Source organism: Nilaparvata lugens, chromosome 1 (assembly GCF_014356525.2).
Source record: "Nilaparvata lugens isolate BPH chromosome 1, ASM1435652v1, whole genome shotgun sequence".
NCBI lineage: Eukaryota > Metazoa > Arthropoda > Insecta > Hemiptera > Delphacidae > Nilaparvata > Nilaparvata lugens.
The window spans coordinates 78176151-78192897 of record NC_052504.1 but is presented as its reverse complement, the minus strand read 5'-3'; the positions used below and the strand labels follow the sequence as shown (position 1 = coordinate 78192897).

The 16747-nt window shown below is 34.1% G+C and overlaps 2 protein-coding genes across 3 annotated transcripts in view; both read left to right on the top strand.

Annotated features, from left to right (window-relative positions):
* The window catches only part of LOC111053665 (probable ATP-dependent RNA helicase pitchoune), a 28055-nt gene extending 26759 nt beyond the window's left edge, over nucleotides 1-1296 (top strand). Inside the window, exon 13 of the mRNA XM_039444093.1 lies at nucleotides 1132-1296. Within this exon, the coding sequence (XP_039300027.1) occupies nucleotides 1132-1241 (110 nt within the window). The 3' untranslated portion in view covers nucleotides 1242-1296. The remainder of the gene's footprint in view (nucleotides 1-1131) is intronic.
* Nucleotides 1297-3051: 1755 nt separating this feature from the next.
* LOC111063822 lies at nucleotides 3052-11219 on the top strand. Of its 2 annotated transcripts, none has more exons than XM_039444066.1 (4): nucleotides 3052-3299; nucleotides 5862-6070; nucleotides 9127-9319; nucleotides 10789-11219. In XM_039444066.1, the coding sequence occupies exons 1-4, from the start codon at nucleotides 3281-3283 to the stop codon at nucleotides 10992-10994; spliced, it is 627 nt and encodes a 208-aa protein (XP_039300000.1). In that variant the 5' UTR covers nucleotides 3052-3280; the 3' UTR covers nucleotides 10995-11219. The 2 variants fall into 2 exon arrangements, with proteins under 2 accessions (XP_039300000.1, XP_039300004.1); XM_039444070.1 differs by lacking the exon at nucleotides 3052-3299 and adding an exon at nucleotides 4192-4302.
* The last annotated feature ends 5528 nt before the right edge of the window (nucleotides 11220-16747 follow it).

The window sequence follows — 16747 nt, the reverse complement described above, 5'->3', positions numbered from 1 at the left end:
AAACGGCTACCTCTTCTAAAGGTATTTCTAGCTACGCTACGCTGGGTGTGAAGAGATGGTTATAGATTCATGTAAACAGAGAAAACAAGAAGTTAGAAGGTTACTTCTCACTGGTCTCGGGAACCAATAAGAATTTTCACTGTCTTGATTTTTCAAGTAAATTGATAGTGGAAATGGATTAAAAGCACCTGAATTATAGTTGTCTGGAAAATGTATTCCAACCAGTTTATTCTATCCTTTCTTTTTGAATTGTGTAGTGCAGTATTTAATGCATATAGTGGATTATCCCAGGCTTTTACTCCATGACTCTGAATCGGCCGAGTCTAAGCGACTCAGATGTTAGAGGTTTTCTGGAGTTCACTGTGAAAGATGTTTTTTTATTATAATTAACAGGAACCATGTAGTCCAAAGACTGTCGCTGTGGGTCAGCATGAAATAAGACATACCATAATATACTTTACATAATATGCAGTATCAAACTCGTTCCATTACGGTAAGGACTTATATTCCGAGTGAAACCGGATTTCCCATAATTCAGCGCATCACATTTCCACTTGACTTCCATCTTCGTGAGCTATTGATACTCTAATTAGACATATCTTCCATTCTCACTGTAAATAAGATGATACAACTGTCAAATCCTTTCCTGGTCGTGATTTGGGGCCAAACCATATGAGGCATTTTTCAGATGAGTTGGCAGGGTTTATCAGTCAGATAACGAGTTGGCAGTTAAACGAGTCAGATTCATCAGCTGATTTCCGAACGCCACCCAATCAGCCAATCGGAGAGCATCCTGCCCTGCTGACTCGTTTGAAAAACGCCTCATGTGGCTTGGCCCTTATTTTTGCCTCTAAGGCTCGGTTTCTCAAACACTTAATAAATCTAATGAATCATTAAATCTATAGGTTTAGTTAGATTTAATTGGACTTGATGGTTTTTAGATTTAATAGGTGTCCTAAAAACCGTGTCTAAATCAATTCTGGCGGATTCTTGTAATATTTATTCTTAAAGCTACAATATTGGATACTGTAGAATTATTACTATTATACACATAGTATATTTATTTCTATGGCAGTGTATAGTGTCCAGTGTCCATTCTTGCATGATTGCTTTCCTTAATAAAACTATCAGAAGTGAACGCCAGCTCAAGACCAAGGAAAAGAACTGGAGGTGGAGGATACGGATCTTTCAAGAACATGAATCAGGAAAGAAAGAAAGCAAAATATGTCAATATAAGTTGATTTTGTGCGTTACGGAATGTTAAAATATTTTACTTAATATATTTCTTATAACAAATATTTTGTTAATTTCATTCAATCCCGTTTACACCTGACAGAATTAAAACAATTATTTAGACGTAGGCTATAATAATAATTTAATACTCTTATGATCAATTGGAAGGTGAGCCACGAGACAATTACCTCTCTCCAAAAACATTCAATTCAATTCTTTCGGTGTCTTCGCCACGGTTCTTGGATCGGGGAATCGTTATAATTTTCAGATGTACTCGATCATGTCCTCCGATCTTGGAATGTGTTTCCGTCTACAAATTCAGCCACGATATAATAATGCTCTCCTCAAGAAGTACTGTTTCAGCTCCTTAAAGGGGTGTATCATTGACTTGAGGTCCTTTGGCAGGATGTTGAAATAGTGCGAGCCAGCATAAGTAGGGGTGTGCTTGAATTTCTGGAGCCTATGTTGCGGAACGTCAATATTTATTCGGCCTCTGGTGTTACAATTATGTCGGTCACTACGGAGTGCAGGGTTCTGTCGGTAGCAAGAATTATTGTTCCCATAAGATATAGTGAGACTACAGTGAGTATTTTATCTTGAATAAATAGTGGTTTGCAATGCTCCCTGAAATACTTCCTCAAGATAATCCTTAATGCCTTTTTTTGACAGCGAATTATTCTGTCTATACAGTTCCTTGGCGCAGATCCCCATGCTACTATTCCATATCTCAGCAAAGAGGCAAACAGGGCATGGCATGCAATCAATGCTGCTTTTTCATATTCAATGTTTCGAATTCTTATCACGTACAGGGATGATGAGAGCCTGTTGCACAAAAGGTTCGTGTGCTCTCCCCAGTTGAGGTTCTGGTCAGTTATCACCCCTAGAAACTTTGTGCTGCAAGTTGTGCTCATGTCTGTCTCAGGCTCTTGTCTTTGGTTGGGTGTGAAGACCATCTTTACAGTTTTGTCTCTATTGATTGTCAGTTTGAGATCACTGCATGCTAATGAGGCTCTTTGGAATGCTGAAGCTATAGTGCTGTCTTTTTCAGTTACTCTTTCTGTTGGAATGATGATTGTGGTGTCATCTGCGAACAGCACAATAAATTATACATCAATGACTTCCCAGAAAAACATGATGGAAATGAGAAAAAATAAGAGGCCTAGAATTGTACCCTGCGGCACACCATTATTCATCTTTATAAAAGCTGATTTAACACTCGTGATTGCAGTTTGATGATGGTGAAGGATCTCGACATATTGTTGTCTGTCAGTAAAATAATTTGCGATCCATTGCAAAGCCTTTCCCCGTATATTCAGTTGTTTTAATTTTTCCATGAGAATTTCCTGATCGAGGTTGTGAAATGCCTTTTGTAAGTCCAAGAACAGGCCAGTTGCTATCTTCTTACTAACATGACTATTTTTATATTATATTATTATAAAAATTACAGCACATTCATTTGAAGAATGAATTTCTTAATATAATTATTTGCTGACTCTAGTATTTCTATGCTGCTTCCAAATCATGAAGCCTTTGCTGCGTTGCAGTCTGAGGTCTCCACATTCCTGCAATAGACTAGATTAATTTTTCCAAGATTTTTTTTCAAGTCGATCCAAAGTTGGACTACTTTTTGAATTGATTTGAATGTTTCTATGATAATTTTAAATTTTACAAAAAATATATTTATCAATTTCATCGCTTCTGTTCTAACCTCAAAGCAAGGAAGCAGGTGCAAAAAATCATGAAAATCTTTTATTTTATTGAGAAGCAAGTTGTCTTAGGCTGTGAATTATCCCTACAATATGGCCTATAAGGTGGCTTCTTCATTGCACAATGATTTTTGTATTTACATCACCTGATCAAGATTTGAAATTACCTTAGCAATGAAAGTTAACTAACAGCTGGCCAGTCATATTACTGTAATTATTTACACATCTTGTACTTTCAAAACTTGATTTAATTTTTTCAAGTTGCCTAAAGCAAACATTTGTTTTTCCAGTTGACGAGTTGAATTTCGTGTTATTACCTTGTGAATTTCTCAGTATTCAAAATGACATTTCTACTTGCAGGTAATCTTACAGATAATACACAAGTCATTTTTAGCAAAAATTAACTATTTATTTTAAACTTATTTAAATTGGATAACCTTTGGATACCGTACTGGTTGGGGAGTCCGATGGTAGTAAGCATTCAAAAGGGTCTGGGTCATTAATGAATAAAATGAGCTAGTGTTCAAATGAAATATTGAGTAATAGGCATAACAGAAAATCGACTTGAAAATAGATTTAACCCGCCAATAGAAACCAATAATTATTGCGAATCCACACAGAAATCCAGTGTTTAAATTTCAGCCGTAATTATTTTCTTTCTTATAATAAAAGCAAAATAGCATTGTTTTCTAAACAATTATGAATGAGTGAAATAATATATAATTATCAATAATAAATTAGTCATAATAGGCAAAAATTGTATAAACATAGTTAGGTGATGAATGCAAGAACGGGGGTGAATAAAAATTAAATAATAATAATAATAATAAATCATTTTATTTGTTTCGACAATTATTGCCATACAAATGAGTTGAGTCATTTACACATGAATATAGATAATTTTTTGTATGTATAAATATTTTTTTTTTACATCATATTATAACATGATAAACCAATCATAATGCCACCACCAAGTACAGAAAAGTAAGAATGACTAATAACAGAGATTGAAAACATGAATACCTCTATACATCTAACCATAATATCTTAAAGCTGGCAGTGACTGATAACTATCGTAATTATCATGCTTATCTATCGGTGGTCGACACCATATTTTCTCTCTTGATAAGTGCTTTCACAGTATACTGATATACCTGTTTGATTTTCTCATCATTAAAGTTAGATAACAGTACCATCAATTTGTCTACATTTTGAACTACATTATTTACATAAGGTAAAATATACTGCAATCTAATATTTTCAAGTTGCCTAAAGCAAACATTTTTTTTCCAGTTGACGAGTTGAATTTCTTGTTATTACCTTGTGAATTTCTCAGTATTCAAAATGACATTTCTACTTGCAGGTAATCTTACAGATAATACACAAGTCATTTTTAGCAGAAATTAACTATTTATTTTAAACTTATTTAAATTGGATAACCTTTGGATACCGTACTGGTTGGGGAGTCCGATGGTAGTAAGCATTCAAAAGGGTCTGGGTGATTAATGAATAAAATGAGCTAGTGTTCAAATGAAATATTGAGTAATAGGCATAACAGAAAATCGACTTGAAAATAGATTTAACCCGCCAATAGAAACCAATAATTATTGCGAATCCACACAGAAATCCAGTGTTTAAATTTCAGCCGTGATTATTTTCTTTCTTATAATAAAAACAAAATAACATTGTTTTCTAAACATTTATGAATGAGTGAAATAATATATAATTATCAATAAATAAATTAGTCATAATAGGCAAAAAATATATAAACATAAGTAGGTGATGGATGCAAGAACGGGGGTAAATAAAAATTAAATAGAAAAGCTGAATTAAAAATTGAGAATAATAAATGAATAGACAATTTTTCTATAGATACTGTAACATACAGTATATAGATGAACAGAAAATATAAAAACTCGCCATCAGCATATTCAAGTTGAATAAGGCTAGGCACACACCAGTTAGTCAAGACAAGACATGATCAGACACAATACTTTACATAGTTGCTTATGACGCAAAAAACACTAATTAGTCAATGCAATTAGACATGTCTTCATAAGCAACTATGTGAAGTATTGTGACTGAACGTGTCTGATCATGTATTGTTTTGTGATGACTAACTGGTGTGTGCCTAGCCTAAGAAAATTCTTTTCTTCCTGTAAAATATTTTCGGGGTAATGCCCAGGGCCCACATAATCGGACTAGAGGATAATAAGAGATGAGTAAACTTATAGCTTTAGGTGGGTTCCAAACTTAAAAGGAAGCAATTTTAAAACTCATGAATTACTGTTAGCTGAGTCGGCTTTTCAACTGGTCACCCTTCAAACGGGAGTAACACGTGTATGAACATTGAATACCGGTAAAGTAGAATAAACTATCAATGTAGAAACTGAGGAAAGAGAAAAAAGAGAAATTAAGAATCATAATTTGATTTGAAAAGTATAGGCTACTGCACATAAGAACAGACAAAAAATATACGTATTGACTAAAAAATGAGGTTGTTATTCACCCTGATTGTTAGACTGTGTTGTTAGACACCCCATTCATATAGTTCTAGATTTTCTCATAGTTTAAAGTATCTACTTCCTTTAAAAATATATTGAGGAGTAATAAATACATTTTATTATTTAAATGTAAACAATTATAATAGTTGGTTAAGATTGCTATATTACAACGAATGTTGTAATATTGCTATTTCCATAGAGTGTGTGAAACCACATCACAACATGTGGTTTTTGCTTGTTTAAAGCAAAAACCTTTATTTCGGCAAAAAAGCTTTTTATAGCCGAATAATTCATTACGGGTGTATGTACTAGTAGTACTTGTATAAGTAGTACCATACCGTAAATAAAATTATAATTTCACCAAGTGCTCTAATTTAGACACTCATATCTGAATGGATGTACGCTTATATTTCTTCAGGAAGGTTAAGAAAAGTGAATAATATGCTAAGCTATGGCTTGCCTATTTTTCGAAGGACTGTGGGTTATGAGACGGCAGACAGGTGGACCAACATAATAGGCGACAGAGACATTGTTGGCTTTGGAAAGGATGGCTCGCCGGCCTATTTTGATGAACCTTCCTTTCCCTGTCCAGCTATCAGATTTCAACGCAATAATCCTTTCATGCAGGTCAGTAAATGAAAAAATAAATATTTGTTAATATTGAGCATAAATATTTGTTAAAATTTAGCATATAGTTTACAGTACCTAATTTTGTTCTCGAAAATATCTACAAGCATTTGAATACCATACCCATGTAGGCTACAGTGTTGGTAGTACGGTATGTAAGTAGGCCTACTGTATATCCATATTTACTGTGTATCGAGCTCAATTAGCCCATCCGCAAGCAGAGCAAAGATCGAACTAAAAATATTTATCACTCAAGGATTTTGGCATACTCCAAAGTTAAACATTAATATGTCCAATCTAATTCTCGTCTCTGTGGAATAATAAAGTCATCGGAATACGGTACGGTACTGTACAAATAGTTCTAAAATAGTTGATACACTCAAACCAATTATTATCAAGTTCAAATTCAATTTATTATTTTTATTTCATGCTGTTATCAAGTAGAATTATCATAATTCAACTCTAATATTTAGAGTGATCTAATAAAAAATGTCCCAATTTCAAGCAAAAAGCAATGATATTTTTTGAAAACCTTTCACACAAACCAATATCTCATCAAATTACTCGAAGAAACATCAAGTATATGATGTTGTATTATAAGCGATGTGGCAGCGTTTGCGGTAAAGTCAATTGACATAATGTTCGTATACGGGGAACCAGAAACACTCACCAAACAGTAGAAATTCGCCCATGTAAGCGTTTTGCGTGCAATTCCACAAACCATGGTGTAATTTAGTCACCGGAACTCATTCTTCTTCACACATTTCAGAGGGTCACTAGCCTTTGTTTGCCTGTTTATTGTTTCCCTATATCAAAAAACTCCAATCGTTAATTTCGAGATATTCAATTTTTTTTTTAAATATTATATAATAATCTATTCGACTCACTGAGTCCATAGAAGTTTGATTTTTGTTTCTATGACCAAGAATAATATATTTTTTTGTAAAAAAATCGAAAAGTTGCTGGGTCCAGAATCAACAATATGAAGACTCAAAGCGATTTCACGGTTATTAGCAAATCATTCCGGTTCGTTGCGGACGACTATTTTTCGATCAGACTGTCCACGCCCTAATATTTTATTGGACACTTTTATTTTTATTTAATTTAATATTTTTATTGATAATATTTTTATTTTTGTTGGTAATATTTTTTTCTAGGCGAATATATGAGTATGATTATTGTGCATATTGATAGATGAACACGGTACACTTACAGAAATATCTGAGTGCCATGAAGAGCCAAAGTGCGACTGATGTCCAGATGAGGCTCCAGCCGAGAATCAGCTTCCACTCGCCGGTGCTGGCCAGCATCTCAGAGTACGTTTGACAGAAACTTGCACGGTACAGGCATCTCTTCTCATCATAGCTCAGATTTCGCCAATCACACTTTTCCTTCTCACGCAATGCCTTAAACATAATATTTATCCAGTCATTTTAAGCTACTACATAGTGATTAAAAAAGAATGGTTTAAATCATATCACCATAGAGAAAAGATAGCATAAGAAGATATCCGATGGTATAGGACGTTTATGTTCCAAATTTCTGTTAACTCAAGCCGATAGTCCTAGGCCCGGTTGCACAACAGCCGGTTAAATTTTAACCGTGATTAATTACTCGAGAATCAATCAGAGAAGGCGTTTTTGAAAAGACGGCTTCTCTGATTGGTTCTTGTGGAATTAATCACGGTTAAAATTTAACCGGCTGTTGTGCAGTGCAACCGGCACCTAGACTCCTCTAGTAGTTCTTTTTTGTGAAGCTGGTATTCTATACTGTGCCGTTCTTGCACAAAAACAGAAATAATAGTACAGTAATCGGCTTGCGTTAACAAAACATATGCTTGAAATTTGGAACATAAACTACCAATACCATGGGATAACAAAACATGCGTTAACAAAACATATGCTTGAAATTTGGAACATAAACTACCAATACCATGGGATATCTTCTACTGCTATATTTTCTTTATGATATTACACACAGAAGCATAAAATTTATGATGGTGTATTATAAGTAGTGTATGTGCACTCTTTTTGAGGCTCGGACATCAACATAGAAGTAGGGTCCATACACCATGGTTTGTGGAATTGCACTCAAAACGCTTACATGGGCGAATTTCTACTGGTGAGGGTTTCTGGTTCCCGTATACGAACATTATGTCGATTGACTTTACCGCATAGGTACGTGAAACGCTGCCTCATCGCTTATAATACATCATATATTTGATGTTTCTTCGAGTTTACTCGAAGAAACATCAAATATATGATGTATTATAAGCGATGAGGCAGCGTTTCACGTACCTATGCGGTAAAGTCAATCGACATAATGTTCGTATACGGGGAACCAGAAACCCTCACCAGTAGAAATTCGCCCATGTAAGCGTTTTGAGTGCAATTCCACAAACCATGGTGTATGGACCCTACTTCTATGTTGATGTCCGAGCCTCAAAAAGAGTGCACATACACTACTTATAATACACCATCATAAATTTTATGTGTGTAATATCATAAAGAAAATATAGCAGTAGAAGATATCCCATGGTATTGGTAGTTTATGTTCCAAATTTCAAGCATATGTTTTGTTAACGCATGTTTTGTTATCCCATGGTATTGGTAGTTTATGTTCCAAATTTCAAGCATATGTTTTGTTAACGCAAGCCGATTACTGTACTATTATTTCTGTTTTTGTGCAAGAACGGCACAGTATAGAATACCAGCTTCACAAAAAAGAACTACTAGGAGTCTAGGTGCCGGTTGCACAACAGCCGGTTAAATTTTAACCGTGATTAATTCCACAAGAACCAATCAGAGAAGCCGTCTTTTCAAAAACGCCTTCTCTGATTGATTCTCGAGTAATTAATCACGGTTAAAATTTAACCGGCTGTTGTGCAACCGGGCCTAGGACTATCGGCTTGAGTTAACAGAAATTTGGAACATAAACGTCCTATACCATCGGATATCTTCTTATGCTATCTTTTCTCTATGGTGATATGATTTAAACCATTCTTTTTTAATCACTATGTAGTAGCTTAAAATCACTGGATAAATATTATGTTTAAGGCATTGCGTGAAAAGGAAAAGTGTGATTGGCGAAATCTGAGCTATGATGAGAAGAGATGCCTGTACCGTGCAAGTTTCTGTCAAACGTACTCTGAGATGCTGGCCAGCACCGGCGAGTGGAAGCTGATTCTCGGCTGGAGCCTCATCTGGACATCAGTCGCACTTTGGCTCTTCATGGCACTCAGATATTTCTGTAAGTGTACCGTGTTCATCTATCAATATGCACAATAATCATACTCATATATTCGCCTAGAAAAAAATATTACCAACAAAAATAAAAATATTATCAATAAAAATATTAAATTAAATAAAAATAAAAGTGTCCAATAAAAATATTAGGGCGCGGACAGTCTGATCGAAAAATAGTCGTCCGCAACGAACCGGAATGATTTGCTAATAGCCGTGAAATAGGAGAGATCCCTTTGGGTCTTCACATTGTTGATTCTTGGACCCAGCAACTTTTCGATTTTTGTACAAAAAAAATATTATTCTTGGCCATAAAAACAAAAATCAAACTTCTATGGACTCAGTGAGTCGAATAAAAAATTGAATATCTCGAAATTAACGATTGGAGTTTTTTGATATAGGGAAACAATAAACAGGCAAACAAAGGCTAGTGACCCTCTGAAATGTGTGAAGAAGAATGAGTTCCGGTGACTAAATTATACCAGTGTGAATGTTTGTATGCAGAAGTATATGCGCCATTACTATCTCTCTCCTCTGAAAATAGGACAGGTTCTATTTTCTGGCAAGATTTTTCTATCACCGTTGACGATATGAAGACTTACATTTAAAAAGCATATGTTCCGTCTTTTTGGGAACTATCGGCCGACGAAAAAATCAACAGTGTGAACCCAGCCTTACCCAACTCATAGCATATCCGTGGTCTGAACTTCTTTAACAGAGTTTTTATTGAAATAAATAATTCAATTGGAATTATTAGAAGAATTAATAATAGTATTTCTTTTACTAGTGTGAAAATACTTATTGGAATTTGCATACTCTCCCAATAGTCAATTCTCAAACCTCTCATAAAACAAGACCACACAAAATTGACAGCTTTTCTGAATGGATTGTTCTTCAAACAAAAAAGGGTACTATGTGATTATCCATGTTGCGCTGTTGGTAACATTCCTATTTCAGGCTTCATCACGTGAAGTACGTATTCAATTATTCGTTGCTGTTTACTCATTTACATTATTATTTATGATTATGTAGCGAAAAATATCGTACGCTACTTGGCCGTGAATGTCTCTACTTGCATGAAATTTCAGACTGGGCTGAGGCCTCGACTGGAAACATCATGCTCGCCACTAACGGCCACTTCTCGGCCACGTGACTTGAATAGAACTTGAGTGCTAAAGCTTTATGGTTTGCAGGTACTTCAATTTCAATTAATCTCAATTTCAATGGATTCTGGATAATATGAATAGAGGGACGAGAAATAAGGTTTAAAGTACATAGAATCATTTCACTAATAATTCACTGATTTAAATAGGCTATGTACAGATTATCATAAACAAAAACAAATCCTACTGACGACCACCTTTTCATGGTAGGGTGCTTATATTAATTTTTTGAGTCGGCTATAATACTGAATTTGGGATATTTAAGGAATAGTTTATGTAAGTATTAAGTTGATTGTGTTTATTTTTGCAACAGGTGCCCCTCCCTGGCCAAAGAGTGTAACAGATTACGAATATGTCCGGGCGCAGGTGAAGCGAGCCATAGACATGGAGTACGGGGTCATTGATGGAATGTCATCTCATTGGGACTATGAGAAAGAATGCTGGAAACCAGGCTACTCTAATAAGTACTACTCTGGAGAACCTAAAAAAGATGAGAAAGGGGAGTCCAAATCTCAATGATAATATAAATGAGAGAATTGAATTCTGTTGAAAATACCAGCTATTCTGAATATTCCGTTTTCTCTCGTTCAAAATATTTGGAACGAACAGTATATACTGTTATTTTTTATAATAACATAGACAAATTTTTAATTGGATATATTGTCTATTATTTGAACAAAGTTTATGTTATGTTTGAAGTAAATTCAGTATTAATGGAAATCAATAAATAGAAATACCTTGCTGGTGCAGATCTGGTTTCAGAGTTTTTAGGCCGATTTTGTTCAATTTCAGGGGCTCTGATACAGCAATTGCTTTTAGACAGCCGGGTACGAAGGTTTCACATGACCATCCAAAACACGGGATTGACCCGAGAAAAATATGGTGGCCGGCCGGGGAATACCGTAAACAACTAGTACAACTTTACTCTAGAACGTATAATCAATAAACTTTTTACACTTTTTTGTTATTAAATAGAACGACTATCAGTAAAATTTCTTAACAAATGAATTTATTTACCGTACTTACTGTGACAGTTTCGGCAGGTCCGCCGAAAAAAATAATAAATTCATTTATTGAAGAAATTTTATAACAAGAAAGTTTTCAATAACATTGTCATAACTATTTAATAACAAGTAAGTGATTTAATAGTGAGCATTTCGTGATTGAAAACAACATTGAAGAATACTGTTTCTGTTGCTAGTTTATGTTACTCATGGTTTTGTAAAATGTGCCCTTATTATTAAAATTGTGATCACTGGTACTTATAATACTAGGTACTTCAGGAGATAAAATACTCAGGTTCTTGAAATGATTGTCAATGCAATAGTTAATCTTGATTCAATCATGTATATTTTTTAAAAGGAATAATAATTACCGAACGAAATCCAATTAAATTTCATCCATCTTACAATCTTTGCTCAACAGATTTCACTTCAAAATGGTAGCAAACATTTTCTCGATGTTCTCGATATTAATCTTTGTCTTGTAGCAGATAAGGCAAGTCAACTTCTCAAATTGACATCCAGATCCATAACAAGATATGAATAAACACATAGACTCAGAGAATTTAATCCGAGTATCCGAATTGTAAACTTCGAAGCAGCTTGATAAGTTAATTCGTACCTCCAATTATTATGGTTTGGGAATTGGATATGGAAACATGTAACTTCTGTTCGTGTATTGTGTCATGTAAGACCAGCATGTAGGTACAATGAGTAGAACGGAAAAAGTCTCGACTATTATCATACACCCACAGCGGTCCACATCCAAATTTGGATTCTGCGCATAAGTAATCGAGCCGCATAATTTTCTCATAACAGGCCCTAGTCACCCACCCAATGTAAAACACTCTTCTATTTTTCTCGATAATCTACTCTTGTCCTCTCTACGAAGTCAACGATCGATAATTGGAAGGCAAATGATGGAAACGACAACGCGCCAGCAACCCAGCAACCACCTTATATTTTAACAAATTATCCCAGACCAGGCAATTAATTGTTGTAGTCAACTCCTACATGAGATCTTTCGTTAGGAACATGGCAAATTGGCGAAACTTGTTTTCAACTAAATGCAAAGGATAGGTTGATAATATTCCAGCAGCCGTGTTGCACTCCTGTATTGGTAGCTGGTACAGTAGTGATTTTGTCGAGATAAATTGAGTCAGCGCAATAAAGATGTTATTGGTGTAATAAAATTTAATTGCAGATAAAACAGCCTCAATCCCAATTGATGAAAGGTGTGAATAATGTATCACTGAGCAGTTTGGTTTGTGGTATTGGAGAGTTGAATCATTTGCATTCTATAAATTTACAATTGATTAAAAAAGTGTTACTTTATTTATTAAATAAGAGTGTTCTACCATTGTAAAAATCAATTGCACAAAATATTTCTAATATAATTATTATAAAGTTGTGTTTAAAATTCAATAAAAAACGAATTTGTTGACAGAACTCAGAAAAATGCTAGATTCCAACAAACGTACAAAATATCATTTTTTTAATACCTTGATGGTGCTTGAAATTTATGGATATTTGAGTAAGTTGAAAATTCTCCATTCATACAAGTTGACACTTATATTGAAACAAGATTAAGCTTAGTAGGAAATCCTTCAATCCTTCAGTAAGTAGGTTAAATACTTAATAATAATAATAATAATAATAATAATAATAATAATAATAATAATAATAATAATAATAATAATATAATAATAATAATAATGCATACAGAATAGTTGAATAAGGATGAAAGTTGAATAAGCTGTGGATAAGCAGTTATAATACCTATGGAATCAAATAATATAATATCACTCATTTACAATCAATATCATGTTAATGGATTGAAATAATACAATTTTGAACGATTTCCAATGCTACAAATTTTTAAATATATAAAACCATTCAGTAACTAATTCTTGGAATAACGTATTGAAATAAAAATCTACAATTTTCATTAAATCTTCTTATATTAAGAAAAAATCAGTCTAGTAATATTCTAATATTATACGTCTCAGTAAGGAACAAAAAAGAATGTATGAGTCTAATATGTCACCTACCCCTTTTTGACACCCTACCCAATCTCAGAATTATCAATTAAGTTTTTTAATCTTAATTTCTCGAATTTTTCTAATATCTAAAAAATATAAATTTAGTATTGTAATACTACAATATAGAAACAGAAACATAATAACTATAAGTATAATAAGCAGACAAAGACAAGTGTATTTATAAGCCAAAACAACTACATCAAATTAATCTATTTTCTACACCCTAATTCAACGTTTTCAACATTGAGTGATCCTCTGATTTGAAGGTGGTTGCGGGGGCACGGTGGTCACCCACCTTCAGCCTTCAGCCTTCAGCTGGGAAGGGCCGTCGTCCGTCCGTCCGTAAGTCCGTCCGTCCAGCCCCACACCGTTCAGTCGTTACGTAGGACTGACGACTGCGCAATAGATAAATCGGGGCGGACACCTTTCCAATTTCGCCGCCGCCGCCGCGGCCGGTGACTTTTTATGGCAATGCATGTAGGAAGCGGTCGCAGCAGAGGTCTACTTCCTACGCGCCCAACGAACGTCCTCTACAAAACTCTAGCGTCGTCGTCACACCAGCGTGTGGGATGTCATCTTGAACCATACAGGTGTATTGCTAGCTTGGATTGCCTGAAACACCCCTCTACCCTTGTCCCGCTCACCAGTAGAGCTAGTTCACAACCAAACCTGTGTTGTAAGTTCCTAGTCCTAGTTGGACATCCTTGTAAATAAGCACCTACAGTGCTATACAGTGTTATTTATGCACATTGAGTTGTAAATTTCACTTTCTACAGAGCCGAATCCATGTAGAATGTTTGTTTGAGATTCACTATCAAACACGTGTTGTAAGTTTCTAGTTGATATCACTGTAGATAAGCACCTACACCTACAGTACCGGTACCAACTACTGTAGGCTACTCTTATCAATTTATGCTCATTCAATCATGAATTTTTCTTTCTAAAAAGTACCAAATCACAAGGTGTAGGCCTACTTAGTTTGAGAATAATAATTTGCATCTTATGTTGAGAAAATTATGAGATAATAGAAAATAGGATCTTTTCTCTCTTACCCAGGATGGTACATCCATCCAGTGGTTCAGTTCTCACGCAGTATGATTTCATAAACTCGTGAATTGTTTATTTTTTACGTTTTTCCGATATCTATCTGCCAAATTATGCTACTTCCTGATTATCCTGCTTGATACTCCTTTTCCTGGAATGATGATGCCGGAAAATAATAAATTGATGATAATGATGTTGTTAGATTTATTTTAGACTTATGCTTAGGTAATTGGAAGGATTATGCTTTGAGATGGGAGATATCAACGAGAAGAGATATTGAAGTTCATAACTGTCGGTTAGTGAAACAGGCAGCAATGGCACTTCGCATTTAATAGAAATAATATTATCAATTCACATGTATTGTTTTGTTATTGTTGTTGAAGTATAGTAGCCTTCCTATTTTGAATAAAAATATTGTGCATTACATCGTAAATTGTAAGTGGATTCAGCCATTATGCACTATTGATTCTGTTGAACGAAAACAATAGCACAAGGATAGTTTCCCAAAATCTCAAGCAATATATTCACCAATAATCTAATTAATTTTGCATGCCGCCAACCGCCATTTTCCACGATTTATTAGAATAGATTCATGTAATATATTTTTAAAGAATGTGTTTTTCCAAGGGTGATATACGGTACTAAAGAAATATAATCTGAGTGTCTGATGAGTAGAATAAATTTCCCCGCATTTCATTCCATGAGAAACTAAATGCTGTAATACTTAATTAATTGATTTTATTGTGTACCTGTCGTTGAGTAGACCTTCATTTTGTATTGCTATCTGCAAATCGGATAGTATCGTACAACTTCATGCCTTAACTACCATTTTTGAATAAGAAAAATACGATTACCGATATCTATGTGATAGAAATCATTAGAGCTTTTTTGTTGTGATCTTGATAAGGTGCACATTTTCTTTTCAATATCCGAATAATACATTAAAAATGACAAGATGTGCATAGAAATCGTCGTCTTTGAAATAATAGCAACATTGTACCTCTCAGCCCAACATAATTAGTTTCAAGCAGATTATTCCGCTCATGTCCATTTATAAAATCTAACATCGCTTTCAAAGTAGGATTATAATTGGAAATCTGTACGGACACAATAAAGTCGGCATTTTATTTTGTGATACTGTTTATAGAGTGGGAGATATTTGATGGCTGAGTACATCTTGTAAAGTGTTTGCACTGGGGAGGTGCAGAATAATGTAGCAATTTAGATGGCGGGGCGTAGAATATCTTTCTGTGAGAGGGCGTACACTCTGGCTTTGTTGCACAAGGTTAGGATAGATACAGTGTCCCCCACACACACCTACTCTAAAAAATCATACTCTACTCTGTTAATAACTCTACTTCTTTAGGCGTGAGTGGGTTTACAGCATACGAATTAAGATGATTTTCTCAAGTGAAACAAAAAGAAAATTGGATCTACACCTGTTAGCATAAAAATAGAATAAATTCATAGTTTTCAATTTTTCGAAAACTTTCAGAATATTTTATTTTTCAAAACCATAGAAAGATCATAAGTATTTTATTTGTTATAGTGATTAAATTTAATGTACATTTTTATTTGGACAAATTAGTAGTTTACAAGTAAAGTACTGTATTGTGTTTGTGATAAATAAATTTAAGAATTCAGAAAGAAAACAATTAAATTAGAAAAGGCTCGACCAAACAAATGCTCCTGTCTTTCATGAATGTCAGGAAACCTAAATTTCAAGATTTTTCTTATTTTTAAGCTACAATATTTGCTGTAGAGTAACAGTAGAGTTCAACCCTAATTTAGATGAGAATGATGATTTGAAATGTCTAGGTAGGTAGCTTACTAAAACTTTCAGGTTGTTTTTAATTTCTTTTTCAGTCTTGAATACATATTATTGATTCCTATTTTTGAATTTCATAAAACACATGGACACCATTTCTATTGTGTTTATTAAAATCCTTAAAATTGATGCATTCTATTTTTATTGCCTACACTGTGCAATTCCTGATTTGCAGATGTACTATCTTATCTACCTTTTATTTTTTCAATAAGACTAAACAATCATTCTGACATAACAATGCTAATCTCAGTATGTGCCGCAACTATTGTATCTCTAGATTTGAAAATTTGGGTAAAATAAAATTTGAGAACATTTTTCAAGTAAAATAGCCCAATTATTGTGAATCAAGATTATGAT

What these genes read in the sequence shown, in the direction of transcription:
- LOC111063822 (XM_039444066.1), top strand. An exon ending in GCAATAATCCTTTCATGCAG is followed by an intron (nt 6,071 to 9,126) that starts GTCAGTAAATGA and finishes ATTATGTTTAAG; the next exon opens with GCATTGCGTGAAAAGGAAAA. An exon ending in CATGGCACTCAGATATTTCT is followed by an intron (nt 9,320 to 10,788) that starts GTAAGTGTACCG and finishes TTTTTGCAACAG; the next exon opens with GTGCCCCTCCCTGGCCAAAG.